Source organism: Myiozetetes cayanensis, unplaced genomic scaffold (genome assembly GCF_022539395.1).
Source record: "Myiozetetes cayanensis isolate MyiCay16 unplaced genomic scaffold, myiCay2020 scf59, whole genome shotgun sequence".
Classification (NCBI taxonomy): Eukaryota; Metazoa; Chordata; class Aves; order Passeriformes; family Tyrannidae; genus Myiozetetes; species Myiozetetes cayanensis.
This window is the reverse complement of record NW_026087842.1, coordinates 97,172-119,766: the sequence shown is the minus strand read 5'-3', so window position 1 is coordinate 119,766 and position 22,595 is coordinate 97,172. Positions and strand designations below refer to the sequence as shown.

The 22,595-nt window shown below is 50.3% G+C and overlaps 1 protein-coding gene across 2 annotated transcripts; it reads right to left on the bottom strand.

The window, feature by feature from the left end:
* Window positions 1-1,547: 1,547 nt before the first annotated feature.
* LOC126650217 (zinc finger protein 501-like) lies at window positions 1,548-21,814 on the bottom strand. Of its 2 annotated transcripts, XM_050334771.1 has the most exons (6): window positions 18,932-21,814; window positions 12,056-12,134; window positions 4,400-4,479; window positions 3,590-3,636; window positions 3,242-3,332; window positions 1,548-2,746 (listed from the first exon to the last, which is right to left on the bottom strand). In XM_050334771.1, the coding sequence occupies exons 4-6, from the start codon at window positions 3,605-3,607 to the stop codon at window positions 1,746-1,748; spliced, it is 1,110 nt and encodes a 369-aa protein (XP_050190728.1). In that variant the 5' UTR covers window positions 3,608-3,636; window positions 4,400-4,479; window positions 12,056-12,134; window positions 18,932-21,814; the 3' UTR covers window positions 1,548-1,745. The 2 variants fall into 2 exon arrangements, with proteins under 2 accessions (XP_050190728.1, XP_050190727.1); XM_050334770.1 differs by lacking the exons at window positions 1,548-2,746; window positions 3,242-3,332; window positions 3,590-3,636; window positions 4,400-4,479 and adding an exon at window positions 9,911-11,867 and having other exon boundaries at window positions 20,428-21,784.
* Between the last annotated feature and the right edge of the window lie 781 nt (window positions 21,815-22,595).

The window sequence follows — 22,595 nt, the reverse complement described above, 5'->3', positions numbered from 1 at the left end:
CACGTGTCCTGGGACCCCCCCAGAACTGCTGTTGCCCAGGACAAAACCCACCCTGCCCACCCCCCACCCCGTCTGACTCACAGCCTAAACCGACTCTTCTTCTGCTCCAGGAAAGAGAAAGTGAAAGTGCTGGGGGGGGCACAACTGAACACCCCCACCTCCCACAGCACCCCCTTCCCCCCCCCGGGGTCCCCCCAGCCTGTTACCTGCTCAGGTGCCCCCTGTGCTCACCAAGATGGGAACTTGGGGCAGGGGAGGCAGAAATCAGGAAAATAAGTGAAAAAAAACCACCAAGGAAAAGGTTTTTCCTCCTGGAAAGGGCTGTTTTGGCCTCAAATTGCTGCTGTGGAGGGACTGAGGCTGCTGGGGGGCTCCCCTCTCTGTCCTGTTCCTTTCCCCACACCCCTTGCCAGGGGGTTTCTGTACTGGGGGGGTTGAGACGCTTTGGGTTTATTGTTTTTTTGGAGAAAACATGTCCCAGACTTCTCCGTTGTTGCTCCCCCCTGGATGATCCAACATGGAAAGGGCAGTTTGGGAATGGACCTCCCAGCAGGAAGAAGCTCCAAACCCACTAATCCTGGAAGGCAGTGCCATCAACCTTTGGGGCCAATCCATCCCCCAGCCCCACCCCCAGTGCCGTGGGGATCTGCAGTCCCTGCTCTGTCCAGCCCAGATGAGGTAGCACCTGAGGGTCCCACCCACCCCTTGGGCTTTGATTCTCACAGCTTTGAAGCTGCTGCAAAACCATTTCCTGCCTGGGGGGGGAAAAAGGCCTGTTTGTGGTCAGCTGAGCCCTGCAAGGAGCAGAAAAAACAATTCGACCCCAAGCAGGGGTTCTGTGAGGCCCGTTGATGGTTTTTTGTGTCGCACTCAGGCATGGACCCCGAGGAGTGTGGAATGATGGAATCATTTCTTACAGTTCTCTCACGGTTTATACACCCTGTTACATCAGCAGTAAATGCCTGTTGGTAACTTTTCCCTGTATTTACTTTTTATTTAAGTGTTCACTGCCCGTGAGAAGAATACTCCCAAGCAGTTTCCCCCACACAAGGACACATCTCACCACCTCCACATTTATCTTGCCAAGTTCCCCTTCCAAGTTGCTCCCAGGGTCAGACAATCTCGGTTCCCTGCAGGTTTTCATGGCAGGGGGGTCGGGAACCCCTCCCCCTGCAGGGGCAGGTCTGAGGGAGCCAACCCCCTCCCTGTGCCTGGAGCCGGTGTGGAATTCCCACTGCAAACAGCACCCAGAGGGGGGTCTGGATGGTTCCAGCCCCCTGGACCCCCTCAGCTCTCTGGGGACACCCCCTTCCTTCAGGCAATTTGGGGTCTCCCCAAATCTTTTCTTCCCCCCCCCCATATCCAAAATTCGGGGTATTCCCAAATCCCTGTGTTCCCCCCAAGCTCCCTGGGCCCCCTCAGATCTCTGGGACCCCTCTCCCAACATTCCAGGACTCCCAATCCCTCTCCACCCCTCGTCCTGCACTGTCCCAGGGTCCCCCCATACCCCCAAATTTTTGGGGAAAACAGGAAATTCAGTCAGAAAATGCCACGTTTTTGCAAGTTTTCCAGAAAGGGATAAAGGTCATGTCACAAAAAGCAAAATATGGGAAAACCCACCAAATCCAAGCCTTGCCCTGCATTCCAAGTTGCTGCCGTTGCATTGTGCGGGATTATTTAGGGGAAAAACACCAGGAAAAATCTTTGGGGAGGAATTTTGGGATCCAGCCTGCATAGGTCCCTCCCTACGCTGGACACGGCGGGACCCCGGCGAGTTCCCGGCACTGCTCAATCCCCGCGCTGACCCCGCTGACCACCCGAGTTTGTGCCCACCCAGCGACCCCCACGCTGTGCTGGAATCCATCCCGGAATTCCCGGTGCAGCCGGGCTGTGAACGGCACCCGGAGGTCCCGCCGGCGCCCCCGGAGCACCGCGGTGCATTCCGAGTGCGCCGGCACCTCCTCCCGCACCTCGTGGGGCCCGTGGGGCACGAACCGGGCCGAGCTGGCCCCCCCAACCCACGGCAGGGAGGTGACATCGCCCACGGCCCAGCCCGTCCCGGTGGGCACCAGCGGGGCCGCCCAGAGCACCCCCCGCACCGAGGCCAGCGCGGGGTGATCCGAGCGCCACGAGTGCTCCGTCTCCGAGGCCTCTTCCAAGCGGGCGGAGGCCGGGGCTGCCCGGCACCCTCCGTTCCGCACCGGAGCCTCGGCCAAGGCCACGTCCTCGGAGAGCTCCAGGGCCGCGCTCAGGTTGTAGGCGACGTCCACGATGGACACGTCGGACGGGCCTGTCTTGACCACCAGGACTTGGTACCACTTGTACCAAACCTCCTCCCCTCCCAGCGCCACGAAAAGCGCCCGGTGCTCCTTGGACACCTTTCCCAGCCCGTCCGGGCTCCGCCCCACGAAGACGTCGACCGACGGGCAGCTCTCCACGGCGTTTTCCGGGACGGTGCCGAAGGAATCGTCCACCCAGTCCAAGGCCTCGAAGCCGCCGGCGTTGACCAAGATGTTGAAGCTGGGGGTTCGCTCCTCCCATCCCCGCCTCGGGAAGTAGCAGTAGGGGCCCCTGAGGGGGTCGTAGGAGCCGGAATTGCAGCCGTGCTGCGTCGTGGAACACACGAACTCTGGGCGGCCTGTCCGGCGGTTCCGGCTGGACACGGCGTCGGGGGGCAGGCGGCCTCGGAAGGGCTCCCAGCGCAGGTGGGAAGGGGGGTCCTGGTCTCGCTTCCAGGTGGGAATGGCTGAGGAGGTGATGGGGGGGGGGGTTGGAAAAAGGGGAGGAGGTTTTGGGAAAAAGCGGGAATTCTGTCCCAGGCTGGAGGGATGTTCTGGAATAGGTGGGGTTGGGTTGGGATTAGGGTCAAAGGTTGGTGACTGGGCTACTGGGAGAGGACAGAGGTCACTGGGAGGGGACTGGGGGGCACTGTGAGGAACTGGAATACACTGTGAGGGAACTGGGATGTACTGGGGGGAACTGGTGTCACTGGGAGGGAATTGGGAGGGGCTGGGCATGAAATGGGATTTATTGGAAGGGGAAATGGAGTCACTGGGAGAGGACTGGGGGGCACTGGGATAGACAGGGTTGGGACTGGGATATATTGAGAGGGAACTGGGATATAATGGGAGGGGATTGGGGGGAACTGGGAGTGACTGGGGGGAACTGGGAGGCATTGGGATGTACTGGGAGGGAGGGAACTGGGAGGGACTGGAAGGGATTGAGAGGGTCCAAGACTCACTGAGGGCGTCCAGGAGGCTCCTTCCTGGCACTTCCACTGCTGGATTTCCCAGAATTCCCAGAATTCCAAGGCCAAGTAAGAGGAGGAAGATCTGGAGGGGGGACCATGGGAGGCATCACCTCCTCCCATCCCAATTACCACATCCCAAATTCCCCTTTTCCCAGATTTTTTAGGCTGAAATCCCCCAAATTCCTTGATTTTGGATTTAATTCAATTAATTTCATTTAATTTTGAAATTTTTTTTAAGAATTAAAATTTTCTGACGCTGGGAGTAAAAAATCCCTTCCTTTTCACCCTGAAATGCTTCAAAATTTCAAAAATATCCCCAAATCCTGAGCCCAGCCATACCTGGAGCAGTGACATCATATCAGATCTGCTGGAGCCTGTGGAAAAATCTGGAAATTCAAACAAAAATCACAACAATTTCAGCAGCCCTGGGGTCATGACTCCTCAAACCCCACATTTTGGGGCCCCCATTCCCAAATGTCACATTTTGGAGTCTCTCCCTCCAAATTTTGGGATCCACCCCTCAAAAATTTGGTATCCCTCTTCCTCAAAACCCATCTTGGGACTCCCCATCTCTAAATTTTGGGATCTCTCTTCCCAAAATCCAAATCTTGGTGGTTCTTATTTCCCAAATCCACATTTTGAGTTCCCCAATTCCCAGGTCCATATTTTGACATTCCCCCTTTTCCAAACTCCACATTTTGGGGTTCTCTTCCTCCAAATTTTGTATTCCCTTCCCAAATCCAAATTTTGGGGCTCCCAGACTCCATATTTTGTGGTCCTCCCTCAAACTCCAAATGTTGGGGTCTCTAATTCCCAAATTCCATGTTTTGGGTTCCCCTGTTCCCAAACACTAAAATATGGGGTTCCCTTGTTCCCAAAAATGCACATTTTGGGGTCTCTCCCTCTAAATTTTGGGATCCCCCTTCTCAAAATCGACATTATGGGATTCCTCTCTTCCCAAATATATATTTTGGGGTTCCTCAGCTCCAAATTTTGGGGTCCCCCCTCCCAAACTCCTCATTTTGAGGCCGCTGAATTCCCAGATCCACATTTTGGGTTCCCCCCTCCCCTACTGCAAATCTCAGGGTCTCACCTCCCAAAATCAACATTTTGGGGTTCCCAGCTCCATATTATGGGGTCCCCCCTCACCTCTGATCCCGATTCCATGCAAATCCCTTCTCTTTGCTTGTTTTCAGTCCTTTTGAGGTGTTTTCTGGGATATTTGAGCCCTGGAAAGTCCCCCCCCAACAGGAAAAACGTCAAAAAATGTAAGAAATATAAAGGGAAGTGGGATTTCGTGGGTGATTTGTCTGCATTTTTGGGACTTCTCACTTCACTTTCCAGGGGTTGTTTTTAAATTTGAGTCCCAGAATTGTGCTGGAGCCCCAAAACAGGGCTTGGAAATAGGAGTTTTGGAGGAAAATCCCTGGAACTCCTCTTTTTTTCCCAGTGGTGAATTAAAAAGATGGCATTTTTAGGAATAATCTTTGTTTTCTTCTCAAAAGTGGCAGAGTCTCTGGGACCCCAAAAATCAGCTCAAAGATCACAAGAACAGCCAAAGACCCAAGAAATGACCCCAAAGACCCCAAAACTCAGCCCAAACATCTCAAAAATGAGGCAAAAATGAGCCAAAAGACCCCCAAAATCAATTTGAAGACCTGGAAAATGAGATAAAAGACCCAAAAAATCATCCCAAACACCCCAAAAGTGAACCCAAAGTCCCCCAAATCAGCCCAATCAGTCCCTAATTGAGCTGAAACACCCCCCAAATCTGTCCAAAGACCCCAAAAATGATCCAAAATACCCCTCTAATCAGCCCAAAGAACCCTAAAATGAGCACTTAGTCCCCAAGATGGGCCAAAAGATACCCACAATTCACCCAAACACCCCGAAATTGAACAGAAACACCCACAAATGAGCCCAAAGCGCCCCAAAATCAGCCTAAAGTATCCAAAAAATGGGCCCAAAGATGGCATAAATCAGCCCAAGGGCCCCAAAAATGAGGCCAAAGACCTCCAAAACACCCAAACATAAGAATATGAGCCAAAATATGGAAAAAGAAAAATAAAGAGAAGAAAAAGCTCCAGGGCAGGGTGGGGGAGGGAACAGTCTTGGAGCCTCCCAGAGCCTCCAGGATCCCCCTGGGAGGCTGCACAGGACCCTGGTCAGCCCAAAATCTGAGGCCACAGGGAAGGAGCTGTGATCCATGTGCCCACCCAACTGTTCCCCATCCCTAGGACCCCCATTCCCATGGTAACCTCATTCCCATAGTAATCCCATTCCCTAAGACCCCATTCCCATGGTAACCCCATTCCCATGGTAACCCCATTCCCATGGTAACCCCATTCCCTAGGACCTCATTCCCATGGTAATCCCATTCCCTAGGACCCCCTTCTTGGCACCTGCATCCCAGGACTCCAATCCCCTTAATCTCATCTCCTGGGCCCCCATTCTCCCAGATCCCAGTGGGACCTTCAAGGGGTGTCCTGGAGGGCAGGAAGCGACTGGAATGGGCAAAATTAAGTGGGAAAGGGCAAGGATGGGTGGGAATGTGGGGAATGGGGAGGATCCTTGACCTCACAAAGGACTCAGGGCCCTCACTGGGGCACTGGGGCCAGGGGAGAAACTGGTCTGACTGGGGGAGACTGGGTGTGCAGGGAGCCCAGAGAGGTTTCATGCAACTTTATCCCATGGAATTAAGGATGGTAAAGCAAATACATTTATATAAATATACAGGGTTTATTCTGATAAGGATCAGACAAAAGGATCTTAATCAGAATTATTTACTGCACCTTGTAGGAGCTACAACTGCAGTAGAGTACGGAGCACTGGGAAGCAATATTGGAGCAATTACAGTAAAATGGCAAAACCAGGCAGAGCTGGATGTGACTCACCCAGAACAACAACTGTGGCTACAGGAGTGACCTTGAGGGGCCTCCTGAGGAGGAATCTCCACACTCCAAGAAGGGATAATTCAGAAGATCCTTCCATTAAAATTTGGGCTTTTATAGTACAAAGTGCAAGTCTGTCAGTCAGGTGTGTCGGGCTGTGCCAGCTCAGCAGCTTTGGAGAAGTTCTCAGTGGTGTCACTTGTTTCTTCTTTTGGCTGGTGATTTTCCCAGCTCTGCCATATCTTCCCTCTCAAATTTTGGGATCAATGAGTCCAGTTGGTCCCAGCATCACTCGACCCCAAGAGCAGCAGGACTCCACTTCTCCATTCCCCACTGGGGGTTTTGCAAACAGTGCATTGTTTGAGTCGTTTGTCCCCATTCCAAGGTACAGGTTTCCTGGGATGTCACACTGGATAAACCAGTTACACCAGTCCCATTTTATTGGAGAATAAAACCAGTCAAACCAGTGAAAGCAGTTACATTGGAGAATTAAACCATCTACACCAGTTAAACCAGTTCCATTAGAGAATTAAACCACTTAGAGAAGTTCCACTAGAGAATTAAACCCGCTAAACAAATTAAACCAGTTCATTTGTAGAATTAAACCAGTTAAACCAAATGAACCAGTTCCATGCCCCTTCATTGCCCAGGGCACCTCCCGCAGGTGGCAGCAGGTATTGCACCCCAGGTACCTGTGCCAGTCCCCGCCACGGATATTCCCGGGCACATTCCAGAATTATCCATCTTTAAGGATGTACCAAATCCCGATGGTTTAGGGGTCTATTTGCACCCCGAAGTCCAGAAATGGGAAGGAAGGGGCGGGGCTTGGGAAGTGTCTGAGGGAAATGTCAGGTTCTGATTTCTGGGAAGTCATCAAGGATCGGTGATGTTGGTGCTGGAGGTCACTGCCAGTGGGGAACGGCCCTGGCTGTGCCGAAAACACCGAACTGAGGAAAGCCTGGAGCTGAGGAAGAGATTCCAGAGCTGAGAAGATCCTGTGTGAGAATGGGGGGATCCAGATCTACACCAAGACCTTGGGTCTCTGGGGTCCTAAAGATCTGTTAAGGCACACACAGTAACAGGGGCTCCAATCAGAGGTGACTCCAGCCTGCTCGTAGTGGGTTTGTTTCGTCAAACCAAATTTTCTCTTCCCAGTCATGGAAGCAGGTCACCTGGCTCCTACTGACCATGTTAGGGCAGCTCAGATATAAAAGAGAGAGAAGAGGAGGAAGTTCCCCTCTTCCAGGACAGCTAGCTGAACAGACAACTGTTGTCTCAGAGGAGGGGACGCTCCTCTTCATGTGGGGAAGTACATTTTACTGTTGGTTCTTTTTGCAGTATTTGTAGTGCATTAGTTTTAGTTTTTTAGCTTTTCCCTTCTCCATGTAAATATAAACTGCCTTTTTCTTAGCGAGTTTGTTTTAACTTTTCTTTCTCCCCTCTTCCCTGTGGGGGAGCCCAACTGGTTCTGGGCTCTCTGTAAGCTGAGATACCGAAAATGGAACTTCTACACCTGGTAGAGGGTCAGCCATGGACAGTAAGGACCGTAACACAGAATGGGTTTCCTGCCAGGAATGCTGACCTATTGTGTTCAGACATGTGGCTGTGTGTCCAATCATGGGTTGTTATGTCAGTGGTAAACCAATGCTGTGTGTACACGTGTCACCTAGAACTGTATAAGAGTAGCTACACTGTTGTAATAAAGAGTTGGTATTGTGAAACCATGTCACTATCCCACCTCGACCCGTGACATATGGTGACCCCGACGTGATTGTGAGGGAAGATAGAAGAGAACTTGACAAGACGATTTTGAAGCGAACGAAGAATTGCTCAGAGATTGTACTGGCGGATTTCTCAGGAAGCTGCCGACGGGAGGACCAGACGGTCGCTGACCCCCCTGATCCATTTCACCGCTTCTCAGCTGGAGATATCGTATGCCACTGAGCTCTCCTTGTCGCTGCTGCTGACATTTTTTCTCTGCTGCTGAGGCATTGCCTTTGCTGTGCGTAAATTATCGGGCACACACCTAACCCTGCAGGTCCAATCCCTGTCGGTTCCGCTCCGCTCCCAGCCTTCCCACAGGGCTGCCCTGCTCCATCTCGCTCCGCGTCCCAGCCACAGCCCTATGGAAACTGCGTGGCTGTGAATGCGACCAGCGTGCTGCTGTACGTAAACTGCGCAGCGCCTCTCCTGACATCCCGGCTCTGTGCAGTGCTCCACCCTGCTCCGTGCCTGGTTCGCGTCCCTCCATTTTCACCGGATGCCCCTGGTCGTGCCCTGAGCAAGCTGAGACCGCACCCTGAACGTGCCCTGACTCAGCAGTGCCGTCTGTTCCGAGTGGACCCGGCTCCGTTGCTCCTGTAGCCACCGGGCAGGCAAACTGCTGCTCGCCCTCCCGTTCGGCTCGGACTGTTGTGAAATCTCTGTATCCTGGCAACCGCCGTTTGTCGACTCTCGGCTGCTTAGATCAGCATTCCAGCCATCGTTCGGCTTTGTTTTTTGTCGCTCTGTTTGTAACTCACATAAGTACCTCCTGAAGCAATCTAGAAGGTTTTCCACGTCCCAAGTGAGGACGGAGAAAGACAGCTCTGAAGGAACCGTAGGGGGTGGAAACTCCAGTGTAGCTTTTGAGAGCGACAAGAGAGTTGCAGAGGGGCCGGCTCAGATATATAATGAGACACCTGTTTAAAACAGGTGAGCCACCGGAGAATAATGGGTTCCACGTTATCTAGAGAGGATGATTCTATCATCCAGATGTAGCAGTTACTGCTGAAGGAACATGGAATCAAGCTAGATGCCTTGCTCCTGCAAAAATGCCAATATAGAGCAGAGACCAGGGATACCAGATGACTTCTAAAGTTGCTTTCAGTGTATCTGTGTGGGATGAATCGGGCAAATCTTTGTTCAAAAGTTCCACACGTAGTGAAGAAGCACTGAAAGGCTTTAAGAAGTCAAAAACTACCAGTAATAATTTGAAAAAAAAAAATTAAAAAAAGGGAAAAAATAGAAAAAAATAGGGAAAAAATAGGGAAAAAAAGAAAAAGAAGGGAAAGAAAAAAAAAAAAGGATGGATACCTGCTTGTTCAGCTAACTTTTGAGGAGTAGTATTTTTATCCTCCAACAGACTGCTCTCTACCTGCCTGTTGCACACACACAAGTTACATGGACGACTCATTTATGGACATTCAGAAATGAGAAGAAGGAATACCATTCCTGTGGACTGATGAAAGAAGGACTATTGGGGTTGATTCTTTGCCTGTGTGTGTAGTTGTATTGTATTATTGATATTGCCATGTCTCTAATGCAAGGACCCTGTATTAGATGATGCTGGCATTTTCTATAATACAAAAGAGGGGGAATTGTGGGGGAGCCCAGCTGGTTCTGGGCTCTCTGTAAGTTGAAATACCGAAGATGGAACTTCTACACCTGGTAGAGGGTCAGCCACGGACAGTAAGGACCGTAACACAGAATGGGTTTCCTGTCAGGAATGCTGACCTATTGTGTTCAGACATGTGGCTGTGTGTCCAATCATGAGTTGTTATGTTAGTGGTAAACCAATGCTGTGTGTACACGTGTCACCTAGAACTGTATTAGAGTAGCTACACTGTTGTAATAAAGAGCTGATATCATGAAACCATGTTGCTATCCTACCTCGACCTGCGACACTTCCCTTTCCCTTTGGAGGGGTTGGGTGGTTTGTGTGGACACCTGGTGTCCAGTCAAGGTCAAACCTCTCACTGCTCAGAAGGAGAAAGGTCACAGACAAGCACACGGTGACATCTCGAGTTGTTTTGCCAAGGGGATGAGGGTCAGCATGAGAGACACAGACATCAACCTTAAGGAACAAGTGCGTAAAGTTACTTTTATGCAAAACAGCAAAGAATCACAAAAAGATAAGCTCAGTAATGCACCTCATCATGACTACAAAGACTGCCTACAGTCACTAAGAAATCACCAGTTATCCTGATACGTTATCAGCATCCAGACCCGCAGGTCAGCAGGGGAGTCCCAGTCACAGCAAAGGGTCAGAGAACCCCTCTCGGGATCTGGGAAGTCCCACGCAGGCCATCCACTCGTAGGGTGGGGGTCTCCATCTTTGCTGTGAGAGGGTCCAGCTTTTATACTGTTGAACAAACCAACTTACATAACCACTAGTGTGGAAAATATCTGGTTTCCTTCTCTCCTTGGGTTTCACCTAAAGCCTGGCCAGGGCTTCAGGGCAAAACCAAGGGAGTCAGCCTGAACCATCTGCTGCCAAACAAGGCCAGAGATCTATTTCCATGGCCTTGACCAGTCTCTAAGTACAGAAAGATAAATACAGTCCTATTTTGCTGACAAACATATACATTTCATTAATGGACAGATACCAATGTTATTCACTAATGAGAGAACACAGATATAGCTTACTAATAAGCACACATATTGACACAGGTGTAGTATTATTGTAGTCCATATTTTACTAACAAGCGTCCATAGTTTGCTGACGAGCGGACACACGGCTAAGTACGTCAGGCTGAAAGGTTCATCTGGAGGTCAACTTCGGCTCAGGGCCTGTTGTTTAGGCCTCAGCACTTCAGTAGGTCACCAGCTGTGGCTGAAGCTCTTCCTGCATTCCAAGGACATGTAAGGCTAATCCCTGGTGTGGATGCCCTGGTGGCGGATCAGGGTAGAGCTGTCTCTGAAGCTCTTCCCACATTCCAAGCACTTGAAGGGCCGTTCCCCTGTGTGGATCATCTGGTGGCGGATCAGGCTGGAACTGTGGCTGACACCCTTCCCACACTCCAAGCACTTGTAGGGCTTATCTCCAGTGTGGATGCTCTGGTGGAGAACCAGTTCAGACCTGTGCCTGAAGCTCTTCCTGCATTTCAAGCACGGGTAGGACCGTTTTTCTGTGTGGATCAGCTGGTGGCGGATCAGGGTAGAGCTGTCTCTGAAGCTATTCCCACATTCCAAGCACTTGAAGGGCCGTTCCCCTGTGTGGATCATCTGGTGGCGGATCAAGCTGGAACTGTGGCTGACAACCTTCCCACACTCCAAGCACTTGTAGGGCTTATCTCCAGTGTGGATGCTCTGGTGGAGAACCAGTTCAGACCTGTGCCTGAAGCTCTTTCTGCATTTCAAGCACGGGTAGGACTGTTTTTCTGTGTGCATCAGCTGGTGGCGGATCAGGGTAGAGCTGTCTCTGAAGCTCTTCCCACATTCCAAACACTTGAAGGGCCGTTCCCCTGTGTGGATCTTCTGGTGGCGGATCAGGTGGGAATTGTGGCTGAAGCTCTTCCCACATTCCAAGCACTTGTAGGGCTTATCTCCAGTGTGGATGTGCTGGTGGAGAACCAGTTCAGACCTGCACCTGAAGCTCTTCCTGCATTCCAAGCACGTGTAGGGCCATTTCCCTGTGTGGATCAGCTGGTGGCGGATCAGGTGGGAATTGCGGCTGAAGCTGTTCCCACATTCCAAGCACCTGAAGGGCTTCTCCCTGCTCAGAGGCTGCTCAGGGACCACCAGCTCGGAGCTCTGGCTCAAGCTCTGGTCGCCTTCCCGGCACAGGCCGGGTCTTTCCTCCTCAGAGCTCCCTGGGCTGGCTTTGCAGCCCCTCCTCCGGGGGTATCTCCGGGCCTTTTCCTCCCCGCTGCCTTCCTGTGCCGGGGAGCCCTTCAAAACGGCCTCTCCCAGCAGGCTCTGCCGGGGGGATTTGTCCTCTGTGCTCTCCGTCCTCAGCTCAGGGCCTGGGGCAGGAAGGAAGAAGGAGAGGCAGGGGATTTGCCTCTGGCCCAGAGGGAAGGCCAAGGACATCCCCCAGATCCAGCCCCAGCAGGACGGTGGTGCCAGCGGGGTTGTCCTGCAGCCGGGGGCGATGCTCGGCTGGGAGACGTAGAACAAGAGAGGGGGAAAGGGGCACTGACTTCCTCCTCACCTGCCTGGGTGTCCTGCGGCATCTTCTTCTTCCTCACAATCTTCTCCTCCATCCAGTAAGGGTTTGGCAATGAGAAATCCTGTTTTGGTGGGAAAAACAGGGTGTGAGCACGTTGGGTTGGGGATTCCTCCTGCCCAAGTCTATCCCTAGAATGGTATCCATGAAAACCTCCCAGGAGTTGCCCCTCTCTGGTTTCTCCACTTTGGGGTTCTGGGGTCCCCCCATCCAGGCTGTTCGTGGTGCTGTGTGTATTGGGGGTCCATCTTCTCCGGGATCCCTGCCCCCTCCAGGCTGCTAGTGGCCTTGGGAATCCCAGGAGCGCCCCCTCTCCAGACTCCTCACTTTGGGGTCCTGGAGTTCCTCCCTCTCCATGGTCCTGCTTAGGGATGCCAGGGGCGTTGGGGGTTAAAGGGTCCATTCTTCCTTCACTCTCTGATTCTGGGTGTTGGATTCCCAGGGGTCCCCTCTCTCCTGGTTGTTGGAGGTCCTCTCTCTCCAGGCTCCAGTTTCAGTATCCCAGAGGTTCCCCCCTCCAGAGTTTCTCCTCTTGGGGCTGCCACGTCTCAGGGTTCCCCCCATCTCTGTGCTCCCCCCCTCTCCAGGCTGCTGGGGGTTCCCCAGCTCCAGTGTCACCCCTCTCCACTCTCCCCACTCTGGGGGGCCCCGGGGTTCCCCACCTGGGTCTGCTGGAGGTCCCCAAAACTGGTGCCCTCCCCCCCACCCCGAGTTGGGACATGTGGCTCCTGCCTGCTGGCACCTGCTGTGGATCCCCACCAAAAAACCCCACCTGTTGGGGCCCCCCCAGTATCTCCCCAAGGGGCATTTGCAGTTCATTTTGAAGTATTTAAGCTCCAAACATCCTCTCCCCCAAAAAATCCAACACAGACTCCCCCAAGATATCTGGGGTGAGCTCCCCCTCCCCAGTCACCTGTGAGATGCAGGAGGGGAGATGCTTTCAGGGTGGGAGGAGTTGTGATGGTTGTTCCTCCTCTTCCTCCTTTTCCTGCCCCCCACCTCCTCTATCCTTCCCCTTCCTCTTGCTCCTCCTCTTCTGCTCTTCCTCCTCCTTCTCCTCCCCAACCCCACCTCCTTCTTCTCCTACCTCCACCCTTTCTCCCACTCCTTTCTCCATCCCTCCTCCTCCTCCCCCAGGCCCAGTGCCCACCCTTGGTGCCCCCTTCCCCCCAAACCCATCCCATCCCGTGGGAGGAGCAGGGATGGAGTTGGGGCAGGTGGGGATGGGACAGTGCTGGGCCCTGGGCTGCTTCCACCCCCTGGGGGCATCCCAGGAAGGGCAAAAGAACAGGAAAAGGGGCAAAAGGGTTGGCTGGAGATCAAAATTTGGGGGTTATGGTCCCCCTGGGTGGGCATTTCCACCCCTTTGGGCTCTCCTCAGGAGCCTGGAGATCTTGGAGGGGGGAATACAGAGATGGAGAATGGGGGATTCCGAGGGATTTTGGGGGCAGCAGGAGGGGCTGTGGGAGCCCCTTGCTGGGGGGTCGGGCTGGAGACCCCTCGGTGCTCCCGGGACCCCGGGCTGGAGAGTTGTCACCACCTTCTGCTGCCTGGGGGGGCTCTGGGGAGACCTCGGCTTCTTGGGGCTCTTCTGCAGCCACAGAACCTGCAGGGACCTCCCCTGGGTGGGGCCTCCAGGTGTTCCAACAGCTTTGGGCTCATCCTGGGAGCCACTGGGACACACTGGGATCATACTGGGAGTGACTGAAAGGGACTGGAATAATACAGGGAGTGTCTGTAAACATACTGGGAATGACTAGGACCACACTGGAAGGAACTGGGAGCAAGTGGGAGTGACTGGATCTATACTGAGGGCAAGTGGGTGTGACTGGGTGTGGCAGGAGAGCCTACCCCTGATCAAACCTAAAATCCAATCAGAGAATGCACAGGATGCAAACCATCAACTGCTGGTGTTGCCTTGGTGTTATTTGTGCTAAACCCATCCTGGTTCACCAGACTTTGAGTCAGATCAGCTGCTCGAGGGGCTGTAAATGCGTGACTTGAGTCAATCACCTTATACTAAAGTCCAGTCCCCTCTCACAGTCAGGTTCTTCTGACATAACCCTCCTGGGGGTGTAAGTGTGGAGATTGCTCCTTTGGCTGGGGACACCCCCAAGGTCACTCCTGCAGGGTGAGAGCAGAGATCTCCCCAGAAGCATTGGTCTGGGGGAGTTACATCCATCTCTAATTAATAATTATTTCCTTTTTGCTGGCTTTAATATAACTGCTTCGATAATTGCTTCAATATAGTGCACTATCCTGTCTTATACTACACTACTGGTAGTTTTAGCCTTTATATTGTGTAGTAAGTAATTCTGATTAAGATCTTTCATCTGATCATTTTTTATAATAAATGATTATTTTATATAAATATTCTCATTTTGCCAATTATTAAAACCTGTGGGACAAAAGTAGTTCAGTCACACCTCTGTAATTCCTTAAATGCTAGCACAATCCGAGGCTGAGATTGGATTCAGCTGCACTCGGGCTCTTCTCCCAGCAGGGCTTTAGGAAACCTGGGAGTCCTTTCTGCTCCTCGGGACTCAACGGCAGCACTTCTGAATGACTTTTGTCTAAGCCTCTCACTCCCACCGTGACACTGGGCCCATGCTGGGAGAGACTGGGATCACACTGGGACTACACTAGAGGCAACAGGGAAACCACTGTGAAGAACAGGGAGCAACTGGAACCATGCTGGGGGCAATTGGGATCATACTAACGGTGACTTGGATCATACTGGGAGTGACAAGGAGCATGCTGGGGGCAACCAGGATCATGTTATGGGCAACTGGGATATAGTGGGAGCAACTGAGATCATGCTTGAGGTGACTGGGGTTACTGGGACCACACTGACTGTAATAGTTAATAAAAGCAAAGGTAGATAATTTGCTAATCAAATTAACTTTGTAATGTTAGGGGTTGGTGGTTAGTTTGAATTGCAGGTGTCAAACCACAATGTTATGTTACTATGACAAGCTATATCTTATTATGTTAAGCAAGTTCTGAATGTAAGCTTTAAATGTGCCTGTAAAGATGTGGGCAAAATGAGTCATCCAGGGGAGCTGGGGGAGGAGAACCTGCCACCTTCCCGCCTTCATCCGGGACCTGCCTTCATCCGAGGAGCACCTGAAGGAGGAGGGGATAGTGGCACATATAAAAGACCGGTGCTAGCCTTTTGGTGCGTGAACCGTTGGCGGGGCAGGAGACTCCCCCAGTCGCCCAGTGCTGTTTTGCTCATTCGCCTTTAATAAATTTTAATATTTTAAATTTTATGTTTGTGGTCTGGTGACTATAACAATTTGGTGCCGTGACTCGGACCCAGATCCTCTGTGCTGCGGGACTCCAGCTCCAGGAGGGCGCCACCATCTCCGTTTGGATGGTCCTGGGGAGGGTCCCCTGCAGTACAGACTCTGGATATCCGACTGAGATTTAAGACAAATGAGCAAAAGAATATACTGCAGTTCCCTGTAATTTTTGTGCATGAAGATCCGAACGAAGACTCAAGAGTAAGTGAGTATCTGCGATTCCGTTTGGTCGGGAATAAAAAGATTCCCGGAGATCCGAGTGAAGACTCAGGAGTGAGTAAGTGTTTGCGGTTCCGTTCGGTCGGGGACAAAGGATTCCCGGAGTGCAAACGATTGAGACGTCCATTGGGACGAAGCGAGTGTGGACCTTCTATTAGTGCGGTTCTTATCGCCTGTGAGGGCATAAGCCACGAATGAGGGGAAACGAGTGTGCGTGTGTGAGAAGGCACTTTCGGAAGATGGGACAAATGATGAGTAGATTTTTTTCTCCCATGGGCAATTTTGAGTTGGAATTGCCTGGTATACCCCCAGATAGTCCCTTGGGAATAATGATAAAATATTGGAATAATTATCCCTCTGGAAGAGAGAAGTCAAGGGAAAAGATGGTACATTATTGTATGGAAGTCTGGGGAGGAAAACAGATAAGATTAGATCATTTATATTGGCCAGTATATGGCGCGTTTGAGGACTACATTTATGTAATTAGTAAGGAACCCTTCTGTTCACAAGAGAGCAAGTATGCTAGTATATGGATAAGGTCAGACACTAGAACCCTGTTTGGGAATTTTCCATACATCCCACCTGTACCTGCTCCCGTAATGACCCCTCAGCCCACTGCTACAGCAGGATCAGCCCTGTCGCCATCCTGTCCCGTTCCCCCTGTTGTGGCGCGGAAACCGCCTTTTTGTCCTGCCCCCTCTGCCACGGCGCGGGAACTGCCACCTTACCCACCGCCCCCAACCTGGTGTGAGACTGTCCCTCCTCTCCTGCCGCGGTACAGGAACTCTCTTCCCTGGATACTACTTCCCCATCCACACTCCCGGTTACTGAACAAATGCAGTTATACCCTTTAAGGGAGATTGCCATGGGAGGACGCCAACAAGGGATGGGATTCGTGTCGGTCCCCTTAAATTCAGGGGACGTTAGAGAGTTTAAAAAGGAAATGGGGAACTTATTAGAAGACCCCCTCGGTGTAGCTGAGAGGTTTGATCAATTTTTGGGTCCTAATACATACACATGGGATGAAATGCAGGCAATATTAGGAATATTATTTACAGCTGAGGAACGGGAAATGATTAGAAGGGCGGGGATGAGAAATTGGAACCAAAGACATCAGCAAGGACCAGCTGCGGACGTAAAGTGGCCCCTTCAGAGGCCCAACTGGGACAACCAGGACCCAGCCCATAGGAATCATATGTCGGATTTATGGACAATCATAGTGCAGGGCATCAGGGAAGCTGTCCCCAGGGGACAGAACATTAATAAGGCATTTAGAGAACAACAGAAAAAGGATGAGACTCCTACTGACTAGTTGGAAAGGTTAAGAAAGAGCCTACAGCTCTACTCGGGTCTAGACCCTGACACTCCAGTAGGGCAAGCTTTACTTAAAACACAGTTTGTAGCAAAATCATGGGAGGATATTAGAAAGAAGTTAGAGAAAATTGAGGATTGGCAAGAGCGAGGGTTAGATGAATTATTGAGAGAGGCTCAGAAGGTATATGTACGAAGGGATGAAGAAAGTCAAAAGAAACAGGCAAGGATTTTTATGACAACAGTGAGGGAGGGAAGGAAAGAGAATTATAAGCAAAGACGTGGGACCCCTCGTGGGTCTGACAAACGAGCAGTCCCAAATAACCAAAAACAGACAGGTCAGACAGAAGCAGAATGTTATTACTGTGGCAAGAAAGGACATTTGAGAAGGAATTGTAGGAAGGGTATGCAGGATGAGCAAGTATTTCAAGAAGATTAGGGGGTCAGGGGCTCTGTTTGCTGGGGACCTGGACAAATACAGAGCCCGTGATAAAATTAAAATTAGGTCCCCAGTAACAAGAGATTGAGTCCTTAGCGGACTCAGGAGCAGAGAGATCAACTGTTCAGAAAATACCTTGGGGCTGTGTAGCATCCTCAGATTCAGTACAAGTTATAGGGGCAAAAGGAGAACCATTTAGGGTACCCCTTATTAAAAATGTAGAAATAGAGACTCCTAAGAAATATGTTGTGGGATCATTTTTGTTAGTCCCTGAAGCAGAATAAACCCTGAAGTCTGGTATACTCCAGACTCTGTGGGGAAATTAAATATAAAACCATTTGAGGTTGTTATTCAGAATGCTGAGGAACCAATTAGAGTAAGACAATACCCTATTTCCTATAAATGAAAGGTAGAATTAAAACCTACTATAGAAAAGCTTATAACACAGGGACTATTGGAGTCTTGTATGTCACCACGTAATACCCCTATTTTACCAGTAAGAAAACCTGATGGAACTTATCAATTAGTACAAGATCTGAGAGAAGTAAATAAAAGAACAGTCACCCGATTTCCAGTAGTTGCTAACCCATACACTTTACTGAATCAACTCACCCCTGACCATAAATGGTACAGTGTAATAGACTTGAAAGATGCCTTTTGGGTTTGTCCCCTTAAGGAAGAAAGCAGAGACTATTTTACTTTCGAATGGGAAGACCCTGAAACCCACCGAAAGCAACAGTTGAGGTGGACAGTTTTACCCCAGGGGTTCACAGAATCCCCCAACTTATTTGGACAAGCTTTAGAACAATTATTGGAATCTTTTGAGACACACCAAGGTACTGTGCTAATCCAATATGTAGATGACTTACTAATTGTGGGAGAGAACCCAGAGGCAGTTAGAGAAGAGAGTATTAGATTACTAAACTTTTTGAATTCAAAAGGATTGAAAGTGTCAAAATCAAAGTTACAGTTTACTGAAGAAGAAGTTAAATATCTAGGACATTGGTTAAGTAAGGGACACAAGAGACTGGACCCCGAATGAGTACTCAGAATTCTGTCTTTGCAGGCACCTAAAAACAAAAGACAGATAATTATTTGGATTATTGGGGTACTGCCGACAATGGATTGAAAACTATAGCAGTAAAGTTAAATTCTTATATGAAAAATTAACAAAGGACAGATTAATCAAATGGAATTATGAAGATGAGGAGCAATTAAAGAAATTCAAAGAAGATCTAATAAATGCTCCGGTATTAAGTCCGCCCGATATCCAAAAACCATTTTATCTTTTTGTGAATACTGAAAATGGGACAGCCCATGGAGTCTTAACTCAAACATGGGCAGGACAAAAGAAACCAGTGGGGTACTATTCTAAATTACTAGATCCAGTAAGTCGAGGGTGGCCTACTTGTGTGCAAGCTATTGTAGCAACAGCTTTATTAGTAGAAGAAGCCAGAAAGGTAACCTTTGGAGGGGAGTTGAAGGTCTTCACCCCTCACAATATAAGGGGAATCTTACAACAAAAAGCTGATAAATGGGTAACAGATAGTCGCTTGCTAAAATATGAAAGTATCCTACTACACTCACCTAAGTTAGAATTAGAGATGATGAATTTGCAAAATCCGGCCCAATTCTTATATGGGGAACCGGAAAGAGAACTAGTACATGATTGTTTGCAAGTAGTCGATCTCCAGGCTAAAATTAGGGAAGACCTAGAGGAAGAAGAATTGGAGGAAGGCGAAAAATTATACATAGATGGTTCATCAAGAGTCGTAGATGGACATCAAAAATCAGGGTATGCTGTGATAGATGGGATTACATTTCGAGTAAGAGGATCTGGACCTCTCGATAAAACATGGTCAACCCAGGCTTGTGAATTATATGCTTTATTAAGGGCCTTACACCAGTTAGAGGGAAAGGTGGGAACAATATTTACTGACTTTGGAATAGTACACACCTTCGGGAAAATTTGGGAAGAACAGGGACTAATAAATGCACAGAGAAAGGGATTAATTCATGATACTTTAATAAAAGAAACTTTAAAAGCTTTGAGGAAGCCAGAAAAAGTCGCTGTAGTACACGTAAAAAGCCACCAAAAGGGACTAAAGGCCATGGTTAGGGGAAATAACCTAGCAGATGAAGAAGCAAAAAGAGCAGCTTTATTAGTATTAAATAACTCAAACCCCGAAAATTTAAATCTCCCTAAAAGCTTTAGCAAGCAAGAAAAAGAAAAATTACAACAAGTAGAGGCAAAAGAAGAATATAATAAATGGATGTTACCCGATGGTCGGGAAATACTCCCAAAGGGCCTTGCTCAAAAGATTATGGCTAAATTACATGAACAAACACATTGGAGAACACAAACCTTAATAGATCAATTCAAAAACAAATATGTTTGTGTTGGGGCATATGGAATTGCAAAAGGATTCTAGAGGGATGCATAACTTGCCAAAAAGTGAACAAAAGGCAACTGAGAGAAAGAATTCAAGGAGGCTGAGAGATACCTAAAAGATCTTTTGAGAAAATACAAGCAGACTTTACCGAATTACCTAAAGTAGGGAGGTATTGTTACTTATTAGTATTAGCAGACCATCTTACTCATTTTGTAGAGGCTTTTCCTGTAGCACGATGTACGGCCCAAACAGTAATTAAGATTTTATTAGAAGAAATAATTCCGAGATATGGTATTGTAACCATCGTAGATTCAGATAGGGGACCACATTTTACCTCTAAATAATTAAAGAAACAACGGAGCTTTTTGGAACTAAGTGGGAGTATCACACACCTTGGCACCCACAAAGTTCTGGTAAAGTTGAAAGGATGAACGGAGAAATTAAAAAGCACTTAACTAAATTGATGATGGAAACTAAAATGAATTGGGTAAAATGTTTACCATTAGCTCTATTGTATATTCGGACCCAACCGCGTGCTGATACAGGGATCTCACCATTTGAAATGATATATGGGATGCCATATGATTTTGGTAGCCCTCTAGAACCCAAAAATAGAAGATACTTTTCTAAGGGAATGTATAACTGAATTAATGAAGAGAAGACAGGAGTTAAGAAAAGAAGGATTAGTACCTCAGAGACCTCCTTTAGACATAGCAATACATAAGACTCAAATTGGAGATCAGGTATTAATAAAGACCTGGAAGGAATCCTCATTAACCCCTCGTTGGGAAGGGCCCTTTGTTGTTCTTATTACCACAGATACAGCAATTCGTACTGCTGAAAGAGGCTGGACTCGTGCGTCGCGGGTTAAAGGACCGGTGGAATTGTCTTCCCCAAAGTGGACTGTTACATCCGAACCACGAGATCTTCGAATGAAAATCAAAAGAATAGGACTGGTAAATGAATTCTCACGAGGAGGAAGTAAGAACTAGCTTGTACCGGTGGGATCATGCTGGAAGCAACTGGGAGTGACAGAGAGCACGCTGGAGGTGACTGGAACCACAGTGGGGGTGAAAGGAAGCAACTGGAACCATGTGGGGGGCAACTGGGCTCATACTGGGAGAAACTGGGAGTGACAGGGACAGTACTGGAACTACTTGGCAGTGACTGGGATCATACTGGGGGTGACTGGCAGCATCTGGGACGATGCTGGGAGCAAATGGCATCACACTGTGAGTGACTGGGTTGATACTGGGAACAAATACAACCACGATGGAGGCAACTGGGATCATACTGGGAGTGACTGCAAGTGACTGGCATCATACTGGGATCATACAGGGAGTGGTGGGCAGTGACTAGGATCATACTGGAGATGACTGGGATTATATTGGTCTCGACAGAGAGCAACTGGGATCATACTGGGAGTGACTGGGGTTACAGTGGGTGTGAATAAGGTCTTACTTGGGGTTGCTGGGAGCTACTGGGATCATGCTGGGACCCAGCCTGGGACACACTGGGAGCAACTGGGATCAACTGGCAGATACTGGAATGATGCATGCAGTAGTAAGACCACAGCTGGGGTAACTGGGATCATACTGAGAGAAGCTGGGTCCACACTGGGAGCGTCTGTAACCATACTGGTGGTGACTGGGACAACACTGGGAGTGACTATGTCTACACTGGGGGCAACTGGGAGTAACTGGAACCCTGTTGGGGGGCTGGGATCATACTGGACTCATACTGGGAACACTATGCTGGGGACCATAGAATGGGCAAGTGGGATATATTGGCAGCAACTGGGCTTATACTGGAGGTGACTGGGCTCATATTGGGAGTTACTGGGCTCTAGGAAGCGCAGGATTGACAGGGCAACCCCCCTCCCTCTGCTCTGCATTCCCAAAATCCTTGTTCCCAGTTCCCACTCTGGCCCTGACCAGCAGATCTGCTCCGGGATCCCATTCCTTAGGGGCACTTCCCTGCCTTCTCCCCACCTTCCTGCTGCTGGAAATCAGCACTTTGGAGCCTCATCCCATTGTTTCCTCCTGCTCTTCACTATTATTGTCAGGGTCCCCCTGCACCCCTTTTTCCCAGGCACTGGGACCCCCTGCCAGGCCATTCCCAGTTTTCCAGCCCCCACACCCCTCTTTCTTTGACTGTAGGATCCCCCTGCCCCCCTTTCCTGCCCATCCCACTTCTCCCAGACTCCCCCTTTCCTTAACTCTGGGACTCCACTTGATACCCATTCCTCCCTTTCCGAGACCCCCTTTGCTTCTTATCAGGGACCCCCTGAAATCCTTCACAGCCATCCCGCGTCTCCCCACCTCGCGACCCCCCTTTCCCTGACACCAGGGACCCCCGATCCCCCTTTTCTGGGCACGGGACCACCCCATCCCCCGTCTCCAAGCCCGTGCATCCCCTTTTCCTGGAAACCCCCTTCCCCAGCACCGTGTCCCCCCTGCACCCCCTCACCCCGTACCGATACCCCCCTGCACCCCCTTTCCCGACCATCCCACCTCTCCTCACCCCCGCCTCGACTCTGGGACCCTCAGCCCCCAAGCCCCCGTGTCCCTCAGTTCCCCCTCCCTGCATTACCTGTCGGGGGAGAGGGTCGGGGCCCGGCCTGGGGCTCCCCTGATCGCGGCCGTTCCAGCGCGGCCCGGAGGAACTGAGGAGGGCCCGGATGGGCGGGAGCGGCGGGAGCGGGAGAAGGGAGGGAGGGAGGGGAGGAGGGAGGGAGGGAGGGGAGAAGGGAGGGAGGGGAGAAGGGAGGGAGGGAAGGAGGGGAGAAGGGAGAGGGGGAAGGCACGGAAAGGGGGAAAGAGGGGAGAGAGAGGGAGGGAGGGGGAGGAGGGAGGGAG